General features: G+C 44.7%; 1 protein-coding gene across 2 annotated transcripts in view; it reads right to left on the reverse strand.

Moving 5' to 3' along the window:
* The window catches only part of IGSF3 (immunoglobulin superfamily member 3), a 113,030-nt gene that overhangs the window by 7,215 nt on the left and 85,350 nt on the right, over positions 1-20,465 (reverse strand). For both annotated transcript variants that reach the window (XM_083736146.1, XM_083736145.1), the window contains 2 exons: positions 3,226-3,636; positions 297-704 (listed from right to left, as the gene is read on the reverse strand). In XM_083736146.1, coding sequence (XP_083592272.1) covers positions 297-704; positions 3,226-3,636 — 819 coding nt within the window. The remainder of the gene's footprint in view (positions 1-296; positions 705-3,225; positions 3,637-20,465) is intronic.

Consider the following 20,465-nt stretch of genomic DNA (forward strand, 5'->3'; position numbering starts at 1 on the left):
CAAAAAGCTCCCAAAACCTGGAAGGGGGAGCAAGGACTGTGGGGTAGGGGGAAAGGGGAGAGGAAAGAAGTAGGGAGAGAACAAAGGTACAGCTGCCCCTAAATACTCAGCCTAGGCAACTTGTCTTTCTCCAAATATTAAGTTGCAGTTCCTGTCTCTATATGGTGTGCAGTAGGGAGAGACATTCTATATATATAGCAGCTGGATGTTTCTCACAACAAGTTCGTTCACAATAAGCAGTGATTGAGCTTTTCTTTCTTGGGGGCCCAAAGCCCCGGACCTACAGATAACTTTACCTGGCTGTTTCACCACAATGGTTGTCAGCCCAGACAGGTCCTCTGCCCGTTTGTACCATGCGTTTGTGGGACCCAGTATCCACTCCTCCACCCGGCAGTCGTAGGTCCCGCTGTCTTGCACAGTCATGTTCTGGATGGTGAGCAGGTAGAGGCCTGGAGAGGGGCTTTCCAAGCGCAGCCGGCTCTTCAGATCGTTCAGGGCTGACAGCTCTCCGTATAACAGGGTGGCCTGGCGAGTCAGCTTGAGCACTGCTTCTTTCTCTGGGTGGCCAGATTTCCACACATACCATTCCACAGACAACTGGGAAGCCTGGCTGCTTCGGTTGGTGACCAGGCACTCTAAGGTCACCCATTCATTCTCCAGGATCGTGATGTTCTTCTGAGTCTGGTTCACTTCCAAAAGGTTATCTGGGTGGGGGGGTGGGGGAGAAGAGGAAAAGCAACAACATAAAATTAAAAAGAAAACCAGTTGACAACGCAACAAGACTTAAGCAGTAGTCTTTGTTTTATATGCTTCAACTCAGCATTATATATTTGCTTTTAATGGTATTAATCTAAAGAGATCCCTCCAGGATAAGGTCATTGGGTTCCTTTGTGCTCCGCACATTGTTCAGGGTGGCCCTGAAATTGGAAGAACAATAAGGCATTTTTGTCCTCCATGCAATCTGCAGACACAATACCTACTAATAAGATTTAGGGATTGCAAATGTACCAAACCAGACTATTTGGAATATCAGCAGCAGGTCATCACCAGGGATTAGGAACTTCCTTTACAGCTGGCCTTAATTGGACACAACTTCCTCCAGACTGGCTGCCTGGAGCTCTTTTATACCGATTTAGTGTGATTTGCTCTACAGTGCCAACCACATCACAATGTGATTTCTTGAATAGCATGGGCTCTGATTTTTCTTGCAGGCTTCTCGCCTCTTTCTACAGAACTGAGATTGAGAGGACTTTCTTCAACAAATGCAAGGACTGAAATGCAAAATGCCACAATGTACTCCATCGCAGTGAAAGCATTAAACACCACTTGAAGCTCTCCAAATGCAGCGCCAGCTAGTTACTGAGGACTAACCACACCTTGGGCCAGTTACTGAATCCGCTGGCACACACAGAAACCCTGATATTGTACGGCCTGGAAATTCAGGTCTCAGCCTAACCTGTGGGAAACTTCCCTATGTGCTTTTGTAATATTGAGGATTATTTTTCAATGCTGAGAAAGCAAACGGCCCTGACTCCTTCCTCTTTGCTTCCTGTGTCAAAACAGTGACCTGTTGTTCTTTCCTAACTCTGCTGGGCCTGATATGAAAAAGCAGGTTGTCCTTCAAGGACAAATGTTTAGATGTCAACACAAAGCTTTCTGGAGCAATGCTTAGCTGCTGGGAATTGCCAGCCATCACAGGCTCTGCTCTATAATAGACCTCACCTTTCTGCCTCTCTATTTGTTGGCTGGCGGTTCATTGATTTATTCAACACTTCCTTACTTCCTTCACTTTCCATTCCTGTCAGGGAAAGGATCGCCCCTTAGCAGCCCACTTCCCTTTTCATTAAACTCTCATTTCTAAGAGCTCTAAGAGCATTTCTAAGGCAATAAATAAAATTAAAGTGTACAGGAGGGGAGGAATTTGACACAGAGCTTTCCCAAGCAAACAGATACCTCTCCATCTGATCACTATCAATGAGATACCATCTCAGAGGCATAGAAGACCGTCTCCTTCCATTAAAGCCTGTTTGAGCAAACAGGGGGAAACACTTCCTTGCTCATGCACCAGGACCATGAAAATCTAGACTCCTGTAGTCAGAAACAGAGGCATTCTCAAAGCCAGAGGTTTTATAACAGCCTTCCCCAACCTAAAGGTAAAGGTACCCCTGACCTTTAGGTCCAGTTGCGGACTCTGGGGTTGCATGCGCATCTCGCTCTTTGGGCCGAGGGAGCTGGCGTTTGTCCGCAGACAGCTTCCGGGTCATGTGGCCAGCATGACTAAGCAGCTTCTGGCGAACCAGAGCAGCATATGGAAACACTGTTTACCTTCCTGTCAGAGCGGTACCTATTTATCTACTTGCACTTTGATGTGCTTTCGAACTGCTAGGTTGGCAGGAGCAGGGACTGAGCAACGGGAGCTCACCCCGTCGCGGGGATTCGAACCACCAACCTTCTGATCGGCAAGCCCTAGGCTCTGTGGTGTAGACCACAGCACCACCCGCGTCCCTGGAGAAGGCCGTTTACAGGCTTTCCCCACGAACCACAGTCTGCAAACAGTATTATCAGTTGGGTCCTGAAATACTTTCGAATAGCAAAAGCAGCAGTCTGGTGCAGGCAGGGCAGGGTGGCGTTGCTCACTTGCCTTCCCCACCCCAAGCATCAATGTCAGTTCCTGAGTGGGAGAGGGGGGAAGTGTGGGGTATGGTGGTGGGGCTATTCGGATGCTCCTGCTGGCAAACCTGCACTGCACTGAGCCAACCCATGCCTCACCCTCCTTTCTCTCAGGAACTGGCATGGATGCTTGGCACTGGGAAGGCAAGAGAGCAACGCCACCCTGTCTCTGATGCCCCACTGACTGCTATTGAGAAGCAGGAGATCCTGAGCTATACATAGGTTGCCAGAGTACGAATATGCAGGAGAACATGATTTTGCTGCGAGAATTTACTGAAGGCATATTGCCCTTTCTTTCTCTCAGATTTGCTCTCCTAAATTTCCTGCGACGTGCGGAAGAATGGAAATGGGGCTACAGTGACACTCTCGCACGGATGCGTCCGTACAGTAAACATGCAGTGGGGCCAAGATACATGCTTATGGTGGGAACAGAGGCTTAACTTTCCTTTGGGAATTTGCCAGGCAGAGTGTGCAGACAGGAAGTTGCTGCGGTTCAGGAAACAGCTATAGACATGAAGTTTTAGGCAAGCTTCAGACATGGCAAGTGAGTTATACCTGGCAACTTGACAGTGACTTCCGTCCGGCCAGACACTTCCTCAGCCAGCTTATACCAGGCATGGTTGGGATTGAGCAGCCACTCTTCCACGTGGCAGTAATAGCTGCCGCTGTCGCTGACCTGGGCTCTCTGGACTGTGAGGCTGAAGAGCCCCCCGGACAAGGACCTCTCAAACTGCAGCCTCCACCTCAGCCCCTCTTCCTCAGCATAGGTGCCATACTCAAAGACAGAGTTGTGGGTGGTCTTCAGGATGAGCTTCCCGTCTGTGTCCGATGGCCTGTGGACATACCACAGGACGGCAAAGTGGGAGTCCGGGCTGGTCTGAGACTTCACAGAGCAGTTCAGGGGAATGGGCTTGTTCTCCACGAGGGTGATGCTCCGCTTGGATTTGCTGACCTGCAGCTTTGTCACTGGGGGAAGGGGATTGGGGGGACACGACACAAAAGGCAGAAAGTTTAAGGCAAACAACAACCACCACCATTCAATTATATTTATTTGTTTACTTTTTCATTCCAACCTATGTATACGATTCCTCTGCACATGTGAAGAGTGCCTTTCTTTCACCAAAATTCACCATGTCTGGGAACTAACTTTCTTTCTTTCTTTCTTTCTTTCTTTCTTTCTTTCTTTCTTATTCTATCTGCATCTGTTTATAGAGGTGGGGAACTCCTTTTGGGCCCAAGGTCACCCTTCCAGGGGATACATGCCAGTGTTGGGCAAGGCCACAAGCAAAAGTGGGTGAAACTATGGATGTGATTTGCCTTCATACAGAGCAGGCATAGGCAAACTCGGCCGTCCAGTTGTTTTGGGACTACAACTCCCATCATCCCTAGCTAACAAGACCAGTGGCCAGGGATGATGGGAGTTGTAGTCCCAAAACATCTGGAGGGCCGAGTTTGCCTATGCCTGATACAGAGGGCTACATTTCAGCCACAAGGTTTCTACAGGCACACCTGTTCCATGTTCCACCAAAGCAAGCAATAGGTGTTTCTCCCAGTTCAAAGGCACATCCCAGAAAGACAAAAGCACCCAATAAGGGCACAGAGCTGGGCTGATGAGCCACAGTGCTTGGGGAGAGCCCTGAGTGACAGAGACTTGGGGGACACATTTGCCCCCAGCTTTGAGATTCCTCACACCTGGGTTTATACAAATCTACCTAAAGGTAAAGGACCCGTGAATGGTTAAGTCTAGTCAAAGGCGACTATGGGGTATGGCGCTCATCTTGCTTTTCAGGTCGAGAGAGCCAGTGTTTGTCCACAGACAGCTTTCTGGGTCATGTGGCCAGCATGACTAAACCACTTCTGGTGCACAGAGGACTGTGACAAGGGCCAGAGTGCACTGAAACGCCATTTACCTTCACGCCAGAGAGGTATCTATTTATCTCCTATGCTGGTATGCTTTTGAACTGCTAGGTTGGCAGAAGCTGGGACAGAGCAACGGGAGCTCACTCCGTCAGGCAGATTTGAACTGCCAACTTTACATCTACCTATAGAGTGCACATCTTTTATCTTAATTGGGCTGGCCAGGCCTAGGCTAAGTCTGTTGAGCATCACCTCCATAAACTTCTTGCTGCTTGCTGCATTTAGCTTAGTTATATTTGCCTTGTGCTTTGTTTTCTCACTACTTTTTCATGTAATTTTTAGACTTGCACATCTGGCATTAGCTCAGCTCTCATTATCTGATCAGCTTTTGTGGATGCGAGTTACCACTATATCATTTTGTAGTGTTTCTTTCTTAGGACAAAAAGGTGTGTAACTGGATCCTCTTTTTAACACCGTATTTTTCTTCTGTTTAAGATTGCTTCAGCCTTGATTAACTTCTCTGAATGTGTCAGCAAACAGAAGATGGAGTTAGCTGAGGATTTAATTATTCCAGGATAACCAATCATGTAAACAAACTCTTAGCAGACTTTACAATTAACTGTGAGTTTGAAAGGATAATTGTGTGTGTGTGTGTGTGTGTGTGTGTGGGTGGGTGGGTGTTTTAGAAACCCCTGTATACTGTACCCATCCATGTCAATATGTAGATCATCCCAAGTTTTATAAACAGTTCTTCATTGATCATTAAAAAAATATATCAGAGAATCCTACAGTAGTGGCAAAACAGGAAATATAATGCAATTCCCATCTCACTTGTGTCTGTTCCTAAACTGTTCCCTGGAGAAACAGACGCTACAAAAAATGGAACTCACAATTCTCTCTAACTGTAGGTCTGGGATTTCATCGTAAGGAAACCGAAGACAAAAAAACGTTGATATAATATGGAACAACACACACACACACACACACACACACACACACACACAAACACACAGTCTGACACCAGCACATTGCTACAAGTTTCAAAAGGAGAGAGGGCACCCTCCCTGGAGTCTTTCAAAAGCTTCCCAATTCCGTTAACCCTTCCATGCCAGACTGCTTTGGAGGGAATGGAGATAAGGTGAGGCACAAAACATTCTGATAAAAAAGCACTCTCGTGACAATAGAACTTTGCTTTTCCTAATACGGCATGCAAGGTTTATGCATCCTGGCAACACATTAAGAAGTTCCCCTGGAGCCTATATTGCCGCTGGCTTTAATCAGTATGCTAATAAAGACTAGATAGCTGTGCTCTGCAATGACATGACATATAGAGGAAAGGAGCCCTCATCTCCTCTCTCTAGGGAGCTCGCTTTAATAGGGAGGCTTAGGCTCATACTGCTGAGTAGATACTTTCCACCTTATTAATTTTAGGAGAATAACCTCAGCCACCAAGAGGGGGCAACGTGACCCAGTGCACCTTCCTGGCTGGTGCCAAGAAGAAAAACGTTATTTCATGTGTCTGCCAGTGCTTGGGAGTCCTTGGGATGAAAAAGCAACAAGGGAAAGGAACCAATTCACAGAAATTCTACTCCTCCTACTGCTGCCCCCCCCCCCTTGCTAACAGTTTATTTTTAATTGGTACCGGATTATTTTCTGGCACTGTTGCTAAGGAAACCTCAGTTGCTATAGTAACTGTATATGTTAAATGGGCAGCCTATATCTGCTAATAAAGTACCACACACACACTCCAGCAGAGCCACAGTGTGTGTTCACACACATGTGCACATGCTGAGCATGCTATCTGCCCCTCTGGTTTTTTTTTTTTTGGGGGGGGGGGGCATTTTGCTGTGGCATTCAAGATTTTTGAAGTCCTCTTCCATTTTATTTCCTCTGAGTTGTAATAAGATGGAAACATGTGGCAGTCTCTGTTCTGCATTCACATGCTGGGTGTTTGCTTCTCCAGACTGGAATGGTTGAGCTAATGAGCTGTCTGTGCTGGCAAAAGACAGACCTTGCAAGGTTTATTGTTCATACCAAGTTGGGGTGGCCCCTTTGTGCCACCATGTGGCCTAACACCATAAGCCCTCCCTCCACTTCTGTCAATTATAGCTGCCCATGTACAGTGGTACCTAATTTGTTCCAGAGGTCCGTTCTTAACCTGAAACCGTTCTTAACCTGAGGTACCACCTTAGCTAATGGGGCCTCCCGCTGCTGCTGCGCCACCAGCACGCAATTTCTGTTCTCATCCTGAGGTAAAGTTCTTAACCTGAGGTACAACTTCCGGGTTAGCAGAGTCTATAACCTGAAGTGTCTGTAACCCGAGGTACCACTGTATTGGGAACAGCTAAAAACATATCTTGCAAATGGTGGGTAGGGTAGTGGGATCAGACATGTCTCACCGCTTTCAACTTCAGGGGCCCCCAGGGTCCTTGTCAGAGGACAACCAAAATCCTGGAGCCATGACTCTTATAATTACATATAACTGTAGAACCTCTCTTGGACTTCTTGGATGGAAAGCAATAGGAATGAGTAAGCACTGCCTGGATTGAAGACTGGGAAAACATCAGCAGAGGGAGGAATAAATGGATATTACTCTAAACTGAACATCGGATTAGGATGAGGAACACTTGCTAACACAACCGACAGATGGATAGCTGGAAGTCATTTCTATCGATCTCTCTTTCTCTTAGTATTTTGTTATTATTCTTATCTTTCTGTCTTTCGGCATTCTATTATTATTTCATAGAATCATAGAGTTGGAAAGGACCCTGAGGATTCTCTTGTCCAATCTCTTGCAATGCAGGAATATGAGCTGTCCCATGCGGGGATTGAACCTGCAACCTTGGTGTTATCAGCACCTTGCTCAAACCAAGTGAGCTATCCAGGCTCAGAATGATTTCTCTTAATATTCCTACTCGTTATATTTGCATGCAGATGAAGGTGATTGATAGTCTGCAGGACCTTGAGTGAGAGACAGGAAAGGGGAGAACTGGGAGGGTACATCATTTTCTGTATGGGACAAAAAATGGGATATACTTGTGATAGAGAATCTTATATTTTTCTATCTTTCTTCTTTTCTTTTTGTTATCTTGGGTGTGAGTTGATGTGTCTTTTATTGTACTGTGAAAATTGTTTAATGAAACTTTATTTAAAACAAACAAACAAACAAACAAACCAACCAACCAACCAACCAACCAACCAACCAACCAACCAACCAACCAATATCCTGGAGCCAGCACTGATTTCCAACCCATGTTAAACTCAGCACTGAGCTGGCTGCGCGTTTAGCTCTGCTTTCTGAGCTTCTGCACTTTTAACACAATACCAGTTCTTCCAAGGTTTGAAAGGAGAAACCATGCATACCTATCATAATACTGTGCCAGAAACACATCAGCATTATGGAAAAGGGCATATTCCATGGGGCAAGTACACTTTGCCACTTAAGTGCTTGCAATTATTACTCACTCCAGACATGCATCAAGGTACGATGCTGAGTTATACACTGACACGTATGGGTGGCAAATTTGGGGTTTTATTTCTGCCTGCATCATTGTAGTCAGCGATGGAATCATGACTGAACACCAGCTCTTCTTTAAGAAACATGCCATGCACCAAGAAATAAAGAACAGGGAGACAACGTGAAGAGCCACTAGCTGCACATTGCTTTGGGCAGATGTATCTGAAAGGCACAGAGACACCAAGCACATCAAAAGCCATAGCTGCTTCTGTGTTTCAGGTGGCTCAGCTTGTAGCAGCTTCTCCTACACAGCAAACCAATTTCACGTGTGGAGTAACACAGTTAACCAGTGGCTGCTGCTGAGATGCCAGGAGACCAAAGCCTTTCCGCAACACCTGCTCAATAAGCTCTGGGGAAATAAAGCAAGGACCTGAGAGGAAATCATACTTATGCCCGTTCATTCCTAATCCAATTGCTACACCATCACTTGGTAACCTGGAGGAGTTGAGCAAAGAAGTAGTTAAGCAAAAATAGTAAAGGGCATTAGGCACAGCTTATGTGGACATTAGGTTATTCCCAATGCCACCTGCTACTGCACCATTTATTTTTTGTCTAAGCAGCAAGGTTGCTTTTGTCTAAGCAGCAAGGTTGCTTAAACTTGGCAAGGTGTAACAAGTCAAAACATGTTAAATATGGGATTTAAGATTAGCTGTGAGCAGTTATGGTTCCCTTGGCCCTAGGGCAGAATGCAATTGCTATCTCTCTACACACAAAAGAGGCCGTCTGGGGACCAAGAAGTGAAGAATGACCTTATCGGAAGCTACTGAGGGAATTTGGCAAGGAGAAATGTAATTATCTACTGGAATTTGTCCGCAGGGATTCAGACTCCCTCCTCACACATCCTTGCTCTTGCAACACAGGAGAGGAACTCCGACTTACAAGTGGCCAACACACACAGTTAAGATTTCTTTGGAATCATCTGCAGTTGGCAAGCAGCTCTGTTATGCCTGTACAGTGGTGCCTCTTGTTACGTACTTAATTCGTTCCGGAGGTCCGTTCTTAACCTGAAGCACCATTTTAGCTAATGGGGCCTCCTGCTGCTGCCACGCCGCCACAGCACGATTTCCGTTCTCATCCTGAAGCAAACTTCTTATCCCGAGGTAATATTTCTGGGTTAGCAGAGTCTGTAACCTGAAGAGTATGTAACCCAAGGTACCACTGTACTAGTAGTTTGGGGGCTATATCAGAGTCACCAGAACAGGCTATAACAGTATACAGTGTGGGGTTGTTGTTTTTTAAATAGCGCTTTCACTTAGGTGTTCCTTTTTTAAAAAAAAAAAAGTGCAGGAGACCAGGGCCCTGTGGGACTTGACGTACTTCCGCGGGGCCTGCAAGATGGAGCTGTTCCGCCTGGCCTTCGGTCTGGGCCCAGTTTGACTCGCCCCTCTATGGGACCCTGTACCTCTTTGGCCCTTTTATTGGCTCATGTGGGACCAACATGGATAGCTGGCCCTGATAAATACTTGAGGTTCCCAACCCCTATGGTTGTAATTCATGGGCAGTCATTTAATTTTATCCTGATTCTAATTTTTAAGCTGTATTTTAATCAATTGTTTGATTGTGTTTAGCTGGGGAGGGTGGGGTATAAATAAAAATTTACTTACTTATGAGTTCATGGTCACAAAACAGTGAAAGTTCTGCAGTCACCATTCCTGTTTTTAAACAGGCGGAAAATTTCATTATTTTTCCAGAAGGCACCTAAGCAAGCCCACTGCTAGCTAAGATCTGCACCCAAGAACAAAGCAATACTCCCACTTTCACTGTATTTTTATAACTGCAGACACATTGTTCAACTTTGCTTCGCCGGTGTATAGTTTTGGTTGGCATGCCATCTGTCTCCTTTATAGTCCCTATTCTATCAGAGAATCACAGAATCGTAGAGTTGGAAGGCTCCCAAGGGTCATCTAGTCCAACCCTTTGCAATGTACGAATCTCAACTAAAGCATCCATGACAGATGGCCATCCAACCTCTGCTTAAGAAACCTCCAAGGTCCACAACCCCCTCGAGGGAGTCCGTTCCACTGTCAAAGAGGAACCAGAGTAAGAGCACTCTATTTTTATTAATTTACAAATTTGAAACTGCATGTTTGTATACTCAGTAGGAAAGGGCCACACCTCTTTGTCCTGGATCACTTCCACATGGGCTGCAAGGAGCAAATAGGAAGGCTATGCAGTCTTTGGTGCAAATTGCATTTTCCTCAGTCAGCCATGTAAACAGGCAAGACACTCTGAACGGCAAGGGGCTAAGCCAGGCTTCCTCAAACTCAGCCCTCCAGATGTTTTGAGACTGCAATTCCCATCATCCCTGACCACTGGTCCTGCTAGCTAGGGATCATGGGAGTTGTAGGCTAAAAACATCTGGAGGGCCGAGTTTGAGGAAGCCTGGGCTAAGCAATGACTCCATCTGTGACCGGATGCATCACCCCTTGGGCAACCAATTCCTAAAATAAGTATGTTGGTGTGGATGCACCTTCAGCTTCCTGCCCCTAGAGTGACCCTGCTCTCATAAAATACTTGGATCTGTAGGGCAGAAGTATCAGACACGAAACATCTCATCTTTTAGGCTTAAAAAACAACAACATCCCTCCCATGTTATATTGCAAGATTAAAGAAAGAGAAAATCAGATCAAATACCGCAAGCTCTCTGCTAGGGATAAACTACAGAGGCAGGACACAGGCTCGCCTCCCATAATTCAACTATTAAGATGATTAATCTTGCCAAAGACACCCTTGGCAAAACATTCTATTTAAACAAGAAATGGGAGGGAAGTAGAAGGAACTGGTCAAGAACTGAAGGGGAGCTGGGGTGGGAGAAGGGGAAAGAGAATGACGATTCGCAGAGCAGCGCCAAAACCAGCAAAGAGTCCCATGGGTTCCCACATCTGAGCTCGAAGGGGAGGCAGTCAACGGCTGCTTTGTCCCACTTTGAAGGCACTCTTCCCCAGAGGCTAGCAATCTTCAAAGACAGCCTTCTCCTGGAGAGAACTTATGAAATATTACAAAGTTTCCCAGAGCTTGCCCTAGTTTTCGGAGCCTCTGACAGAATTTGGCCTTTTTGATGTAGGAGAAGGGAGGGCAACAGGCAAAAATGAAAAAGATACAGAGGGGTTCTTGCGAATCACAGGACAACCTTGCACATACGTGCACACGTACACCCCCACCCCACCCCCCATGGCTAGTTCAATTAATCTGAAGTGAAGTTACAAGATTTGGGCTACAATCCTAGCACCACTTACCGCAATGAACAGGCTAGGTAGACATTCTGTAAGCACTGCACTGTAAGACCACCGAGTTCCACTACAGGTTTCGCACTCAAAAGGCATTTGAAAATATGCAGTAAAATACAGCTGAGATTTCCAGGAGTATTTATAGCTTGTTTGCAGATGTGAGAATGCCCTTCAAACACTAAAATGAACCTAAGAGTATAAGACCCCTGTGGGATCGTTGTAGCTTTCTGTTTTCACATTGGCCTAAGGGAAGCCATTGTGCAATAGCCAAACCATCTAGCTACCTGAAGCAAATGCGCTTCCACACTCAGCTCAAGGTATATAGTACCCAAGGCTAGTCAATTTATTTTGGCACCTGAAGCAGAAAAGTCCCACAAGCGTTCCTCCATCACAACGGCAGTAAAAATACAACAACCATAATCACCATGACTTAAAATAACTAACCGATACTGCACATCTGCTATCTGAGGCAGCTGTCTAACACTAGGGCCGGCCCTAGCAATGGCACTGTCCTGTTCATGTTCCCCAATAGCTGTCATTCAAAGGTATGTAATATTATTTGTGGTGAACTACATTTCCCACTTCAATGCCTATTCACCAGTTTGGAGAGATCTTTTTGGAGGTCGCTGGAATCCCTTTTTACCAATCTGGCCAATTAGGCGTCATTCAGCAAACCCAGTCACCACATTGCTCACACCCAACTCTTTATGAAAGAGTAAAAAAAAGACTAGTCCCAGTACAGTGACTTGACTGCTCCCATGTTCTGCTGTAATGCACAAAGACAGGCCTTGCAATGCCTAAACCCTTGGTAACTTCCAGGCTAAATTACGGCAACGTGTTATATGTAGGGCTGCCTCTGAAGATGGTTTGGAAACTTCAGCTGGTGCAGAATTAAGCGCCCAGGTTGCTCACCGGGGCAAGACTGTTTGCACATATTACACTGATCCTGGCTGGACTGCACTGGCTTGCTAATTAGCTTCTGGGCCCGATTCAAAGTGCTGGTTTGGACCTATGAAGCTTGAAATGGCCCAGGACCACAATACCTCAAAGACCGCCCCTCCCCATACAAACTGACAGGACTCTGCGATCATCCTCTTCTTCATGTGCCTTGTCCAAGAGAGTTTTGAGGGTGGCAACATGAGAACAGGCCTTTTCTGCAGTTGCTCCCCATTTGTGGAAGGTCCATCCAGTGCCTTCGTTATACAGTGGTACCTTGGGTTAAGTACGTAATTCGTTCCAGAGGTCCGTACTTAACCTGAAACTGTTCTTAACCTGAAGCACCACTTTAGCTAATGGGGCCTCCCGCTGCTCCACCGCCGGAGCACAATTTCTGTTCTCACCATGAAGCAAAGTTCTTAACCTGAAGCACTATTTCTGGGTTAGCGGAGTCTGTAACCTGAAGCGTATGTAACCCGAGGTACCACTGTACTTCTTTTAGGTGCCAGGTAAAAATGCTCCCCTTTAACCAGACTTTTGGCTGATTAATATTCTACAGCCTTTTAAATGTGTTTGGGGAAAGGTTGTTGTTTTGTTTTTGTTTTAACTACAGTGGTACCTCGGGTTAAGAACTTAATTCGTTCTGGAGGTCTGTTCTTAACCTGAAACTGTTCTTAACCTGAAGCACCACTTTAGCTAATGGGGCCTCCCACTGCTGCTGCGCTGCAGCTGCGCGATTTCTGTTCTCATCCTGAAGCAAAGTTCTTAACCCAAGGTTGTACCACTGCATCTCTTTTGTGCTTTTATCCTGTATTCTTATCTTGTGAGCTGCCCTTAGATCTTCGAATGAAGGGTGGTAGATAATTAACAACAATACTTTGGAAATATATTGGAATTCACACAAAACCTGTGCAAACACACACAGAGATATTGAGAGAGAGAGAGAGAGTACTAAGTGTTTAAGCCTGTCCTTCCTCAAAATAATATTATTATTACAGCTTCACTTCCTGTGGTTTTGTCCCCACAGGGAAAGGAAAGGTTAGGAAAATTATGCAGTGGGACTTGACAATGTTGAAGACTTTGTACTAAGCAATGCAGGTGTGCACCTCCAGAATATAATCCATTTTGTGATTACCTGCTTATGAAATGGCATGAAGTCATTATGGTTTATCTTTTTTACAGAAGGAAGTTGGCACATTTAGTTGTATTAAGGAAGGTGGTACTTGAGAATAATTAAAGAAAAACAAGCAGAAGTCACTCTGGGGGCAATCCCTTCTATGAAAGGACTATGGAAAAGAACACGGAGAGGGGGAGTTAATTCACAACAAGGTTAATTTACTCTCTTGGAGAATCAAGGACAAATAAAAAATAATATAATTACAAGGAAGGGCAGAGTCACAAATAATGTGGCCAGGTCCCTAAGGTACATGGTACCCTGGCTCCTGCATGTGCTATTCTCTTGCAGAGCAGAATAAAATTCCTACTCAAACTGGATTAACAATACTGGAAATTGCATTAGGCAACATGGGCGGCAGGATGGTGCAATGAGAGTATGAGCAAGGGAAACAACATTAGGCTCTGTGACTATTATTACTGCCGTTATTAACTTGTCACTTTGCCGTAGTATTGCCTGAAAGCAGGCCAACATGATTGAATTACTGGAGAGGAGAGTGGAGAACTGTTTCTTGGTAAATATGACAACATTAACTCTTTCCTGAGATTCTCACAACTACTCCCTGCTTCCCCCTGTCCCTATACCCCTTCCCCAACAAGCTGGAGAAAACCACTAGGGCAAGTAATAGCTCTCAAAAGTCCTGTGAGAGCATGGAATGTACATCCCTCACTCTGGGAAGCTGAGAGTGTGATTTCTTAAGCCAGTTCAAACAAAATTAATTGTCTTGAGTGTACCATGGAACAGCTTTCAAAAGCTGCAGTTAAAACTCCCACTTCAACTGCTTGCTGAATTTTCTGCACATCTGTAGTGACAACCTGCTTGGACTACTGTAATGCACTCCATGTGGGGCTGTCCCTGAAGATAGTGGTGGCAGCTGGTGCAGGTTGCGGTTGACGGATTGGTAGGTGGGGGCAGCCTATAGGACAATGTGACACAGGCCCTGAAAGCCCTGCATTGGCTGCCACTGAGCTACTGGGCCCAATTCAAGATGCTGGTACAGTGGTACCTTGGTTTACATACGCTTCAGGTTACAGACTCCGCTAACCCAGAAATAGTACCTCGGGATAAGAACTTTGCTTCAGGATGAGAACAGAAATCGTGGCAGCGGCAGCGTGGCAGCAGTGGGAGGCCCCATTAGCTAAAGTGGTGCTTCAGGTTAAGAACAGTTTCAGGTTAAGAACGGACCTCTGGAACGAATTAAGTACGTAACCAGAGGTACCACTGTACTAGCATATAAATCCCTAAATGGTTTGGGGCCCAAGTACCTAAAGGTGTGCCTGTCCCAATAACAGCCACCTTGGGCCCTATGATTGCCCAGTGGGGTTTGGGGGGTGGTACTGAAGAAGAATGTCCCATTTCCCTATATTTCTCTGTTTTGTTAATCACAATAACATATATATTATTTTAGTGATTAACTGAATCCTAAAATGGATTCAGAGCAAGATGACATGCTTAATACTTTCATAACTCTCTCCTCTCTCTCCACCCACCCACCCCTAATTAGTGTAAGATAAATTATGGTGGCAGGATGGAGAGGAAAGTTCAGGCAGCTAGGTACTACTAGCGAACATGCTTTGTGAGATGAGGAAGAAAACGGTCACTGATTAGAACATAAGAAAAGCCTGCTGGATCAGGCCAGCATCCTGTTCTCACAGTGGTCAATCAGAGGCCTGTGGGAAACCAACAAGCAGCCTCTGAGCACAAGAGCACTCTTCTGTGGTTTCCAGCAACTGGTATTTAGAAGGATTACCCAGAGCCATCGATAGCCATCGCCTCCAAGATCTTCTCTAATCCTCTTTTAAAGCCACCCAGGTTGGTATCCATCACTGCCTCTTTTGGGAGTTCCATCGTTTAACTTGGTGCTGCTAGTGATTTTGGCCAAAGCAACTTACATCAAAATAATTTCACAAGAAAGAAGCATGAGCAAGAAAACCCATCTGAACTATTAAAATATATAGACACTACCAATGTTTTAAACACCCATTTCCTTAGTTAGGTCATTTAACTATCACATAGTTATTTGAGACCCTTTCATATAACATCCGAGGCCAGACATACATGGCTGAGTGGGAAGAATCCAACAGGTTGGGAGGGCCAACCAAGCCACTTAAGAGTCAGTTTAGGGGATGCTGTTATTGGCTACACTAAGAACAGTTAGTAATGGTCCTTAAACAGATAAGCAGTGCTTTATAAACACTGATGCATCAGAATCTGCCCATGTGGTTAGTGTTGGAGGAACAGCCTGCTGCAAGTACTAGCCACAGGTCACACAAGACAATGAGATACTCTAGGCTTGTGTTCAAACCTTGACAGAAATTCATGTTTTGAAATCATCAAGGAGATTTAGGGTCAACTCTGATTTTGAAAAGCAAAAGCTGATCTGAAATAAACAGGTGCCATATATATACCTGTGTGTGTGTGTGTGTGTGTGTGTGTGTGTGTGTATATGAAGAAGGCACCTATAAAATTTGGACGGGAAGAAGAAAAAGAACATCTATAACTTTTTCATATATATACGTCTGTGTCTGTGAAAAATAGAAGACTTCACAGCATGTCAAAATCTGAAGCACACATAAATAAAAAGGCTATGAGGGAAGAATTCCAGTGCAAGATGCATCTGCCGTCAGAAAATGTGTACGCCTCAATGATCGCTGGTGAATTAGAATATGGAGATGTGAAAAATGGAAAACAGAACTTGCATCAAGCAGCAGATTCAAAGGGCAAAATCACACACTGAGCTGTTTCATCAATGGCTCATCAAAAAGCCTTCAAAATAAATGGCGCTGGCACAAATAGGAAAACATTTAATTAAACTCTATTCGAATAAGTCATCCTATAAAGAAATATGCTTATTTACTCTGCAGGTTATTCATTAGGAGTCAACATTTGTAAAAAAAAGTCATTTAAAAAGTAGAAGTAAAGTCTGGGTGCTGCCAAACTTTTCAAAATTATCTGTATGCAAGTTCAGAAACAGGTTTTCACTATTTATCACTATACTGTGTACATCTAAACAATAAAGTTTCAAGCTGGAGAAATGACTTTTTGCAAAGTGCACGAGCAACAAAGAGCAAAAAACCAAAACCCTTCCAATAAGATTGGTAGGAGTAACACACGTGAACCAAGATGAAAGTCAATCACTTTCAGTAAGTCACAGATGAAATCCTAAGTATGAAGTCTTGAAAACATCTTTATTTGTCTGTCTCTACTGGAAGCCACTCAAGCAAACTGTCATTCAGAGGTCCATAGTGGGTAGAACAGATGGTAGCAACAAAACCCAAGGGCCAGTGGGAAAAAGAAAAGCAAGGTATTAATCAAATGAATCACATGATAAAGAAAAAAAAGCCCCTCCCTTCACTGGTATGGAAGAAAAATATGTAAACTTTCTCTCTCTCTCTCTTCTTCAGGAAGCTAAGTATGTACTGTGTTTAACAGCTGCATTGGCAACTTAGCTCAATAATAAAACCTTGAGCTTGTTATGATGCTGGACCGAGTGGTAATCCCTGCTGTGGTGAGCCGTCCTTTCCAACTTACTTGCAAACATACTGCCTTGTTCCGACAAGGTGTTAGAAAGTGAGAATCAAGCTTCTGACCTCACATGCCCCTTTCATGAAAAGCATTCCCATCACCAGAAGCACCTGGTATCTCTCATTCAGTCAATTTTAAGCAAATAGAACTATTGGGATTCAAAACACCTCACTAAGGTCATGGCTTATGGTTATCCAAATGGCAGAGGAGGATCTGCAGTAGGTAGATGGACAGTCCTCCTCTGCTCCAGAGGATTTGACTAGGGAGCCTTCTATTAAACCATTTTGTTAAAATTATGCTTCAGTCTCATCAAAGCTGCCTTTTGATGAGCCGAAACTCTGGCTATGATACTGTGCTCTAGCCCCAAACCCTAGAAATCCTTATTCAAAGACGAGTTGGAATAATTGCAATAAACAAAAGCAGGGCATGGACTAAAACGACCCTGCTTATGCACAAAAGTGCATTTTGCTCTCTCCAGCCAAAACAATTCTAAGTCACACAAATATACCAGAGTATTTCTCAAGGGTTCCTTGCTTCATGCTCCCCCCGTTGGACTTGTTGAAGTCAGTTGGCCCATAACCTGTTATACTGGGCCCACCATCTGCTGTTGATACTACACTGCACATTGACCAATGTGACCAGCAGAGTATGCACAGCTCCAGCAGAGTCACCCAGCAAATGTCAGGGTGTTTCTGCTTCCCAGCAGCCAGCTTTTCCCAAGAGTTCCTGGTTGAGAAAACTCCTTACCCACTCAGTTCAGTTCAAAGTGTTTAATGTCTCATGGCGATAAGCATAAACACACTATCTGCATAAACTTAAAACATAAACATTAAAAAATGCTAGTACATCACAAACTAATCTACCGTGATGCAGTTCTCTGGTCTTAGAAATGAAACCTTGTCCAGATACAAGTTTACAGAGAGATCCACTAGCACTTTACCGTGCTAGCTTCCCATGTTGTACTATCACCATAAAGCACTGAGAAAAATCTCACTCACGCCAATACTGCGGACTCTTAAACCAACCCCTGCACCTACACCCATTCCGTAGAGAAAGGGAGGGAGGGTGTGTCATACAAACATGAAATGGGCTAGCGCAGAAATATGGTGGGAGATGACTGGGCTACGGCAAAGTACATTTCACCCCCTTGACAGGTGTATCGGGAGACAGCTGCCACACTTACCACTAGCTGAACAAGTGTCCCTCTTAAGAGGTAAGGCAAACGACTTTCAAGGGAGAGTTGCAGTAGCAGCAGCAGCTAATTGTAAAGTATGGATTGCCTTGAGCAATCCTGGATAGAGGGGATATAGCGGTAGCCATACAGAGGTAATCATTTGTCCCTCCCTTTACTGGTGTCCCCCTTGTGCGGTTCACCCATGTCAGGCAGAGAAGAGAAGAGAAGAGAAGAGAAGAGAAGAGAAGAGAAGAGAAGAGAAGAGAAGAGAAGAGAAGGAATACTTTTCTTTCTACTTCCTGAAAGCTGTACCCTTTACACCAGAGAAAGAGAACCTTCCCTTTCTGAATCAACAAGTTTATAGCCCCTCCTCCTTGTGAATTAAGGGGAAGGACCACTCCTGAAGTAACTGAAATGCCTCCCAGAGTCAGTGGAGAATAGAAAATATCTCAAAAGCTTGTAGGCTTCACTTTTGGCAAGAAGAAATAAGTCTTTAAGAAAGATCCCGTTGAGAAGCTCCATAAACAAACTTTGAATTCTACACCTTTATGTTTTCTTTCGTGAAACTGGCTGACAGAGTCAGTGACTGACTGCAGGCTATGCTTTAGTACCCGCTGATTCGCAGGGAGATTATCTTAATTCGGGACAGATTTTGGAATGACTTGCCTTAAAATAACTATTCTTTTCGGCCCAGTGGAACTAGGAAAAGGGTTTTGGTCCCTGCCAGCCACTCACCGTCAATTAGCGGCTCAACCAGCAAATTGATAGCGAAGTTGTAGGCCCCACTGCTAAAGTTAAATAATATTTCATAGTCCTTTCCCTTTCCACAGTTGAGCACAGTTATACAAACTTATCATCCCATGACAATAAGGACTGTACAATGGCAGACTTTGGTACCATCAGGTAATGGCCGCTGGTGCAGGGAAGTGCCTGACTGGCAGGGCTTCTTAAATTAATTGGCCAAAGAGTTGAACTAACTGAGAAAATGAAATTGCTCTCTGAGCCAGAAGTTCTATGATAGACCACCACCATGCTGCCGACCTTTTCTAACCCTTAGCTTCTGACTGTTCTGCTCTTTACTGCAGTTCCAATCAATCTGCCTGTTCAGTGGCCCGCAGTTTTCAGAGACACCTTAACAGACTGAACTGTCTTTACATTAACCACAATCCATATCCCTGGCACAGAGGCTGATTTTCGTTAAATGCCACTATTAGCTGCTCCATTATATGGGGCTTCCTTTGATAACCCAATGCCCCTGCCCAGCCAATCTCTAAACCTGAGAGCCAGCAGGTGTTTGTCCAATCAGAAGTGTTGCCACATCTATACTGACCCTTAAATTTTGATACCAACAGGGCTTTGCAGTAGTTTTTGTTAAAGCAATTCCAGAAGCACTTAGGTTTTATGGTTTGTAGCAAGAGAAGAGAGTATAAATGATTGCTACAGTTCAAGAGACCCTGAGAAACAGGATGTTCCATTTTCAACTCTATACTCAAACACACAGTGACAATGGACATTGCTCCAGAGCCAATTCCCCAGTTCACCAAAACATTTTTTAATCCTTACCTATCTCAAAGGTTGAGACAATGGGTCAAAGGAATAAACTTCAAACTCAATACTTAAAGTCAAGAATGGTGGATACGTTTTTATTAAAGGGACAATTGACGGCAATTAAAAAATAACTGTTAGATTTGCATGTGCACCAAACTCAAAGCTACTTGGCTTTATTCAGAAGGTTTTATGTAAATTCAATAAATTGGCTGAGGGAGAAGCTAGACTAGGGGGCAACTTCAACTTTAATGTAAAAGCAGTGTCTTTAAAAGCCTTGAGCAAGGGCACCACCTGGAAGAACCTTTTAAAAGATAAAAGACCTCCTATGACTTACTACAGCTCTTCCAAAAATGGGGCTTATACAAGATACGGAGAAAATACAAAATATTTCAGTTTGACATTTCCTTCACCCCAACATGACTCCTGATCTGTATTAGACTTTTTATTGCTTAAAAGATAAAGGGAAACCCTGACCATTAAGTCTAGTCGTGGACGACTCTGGGTTGTGGCACTCATCTCACTTTAGTGGCCGAGGGAGCTGGCGTTTGTCCACAGACAGATTCCGGGTCATGTGGCCAGCATGACTAAGCTGCTTCTGGAGAACCAGAGCAGTGTACGGAAACGCCGTTTACCTTCCCGCCGGAGCGGTACCTATTTATCTACTTGCACTTTGACGTGCTTTCGAACTGCTAGGTTGGCAGGAGCTGGGACCTAACAACGGGAGCTCACCCCATCGCAGGGATTCGAACCGCCAAATTTCTGATCAGCAAGCCCTAGGCTCTGTGGTTTAACCCACAGTGCCACCCACGCCCCTTATTGCTTACTCCACAAGTTAAT

This window comes from Podarcis gaigeae (assembly GCF_964106915.1).
Source record: "Podarcis gaigeae genome assembly, chromosome: 4".
Classification (NCBI taxonomy): domain Eukaryota; kingdom Metazoa; phylum Chordata; class Lepidosauria; order Squamata; family Lacertidae; genus Podarcis; species Podarcis gaigeae.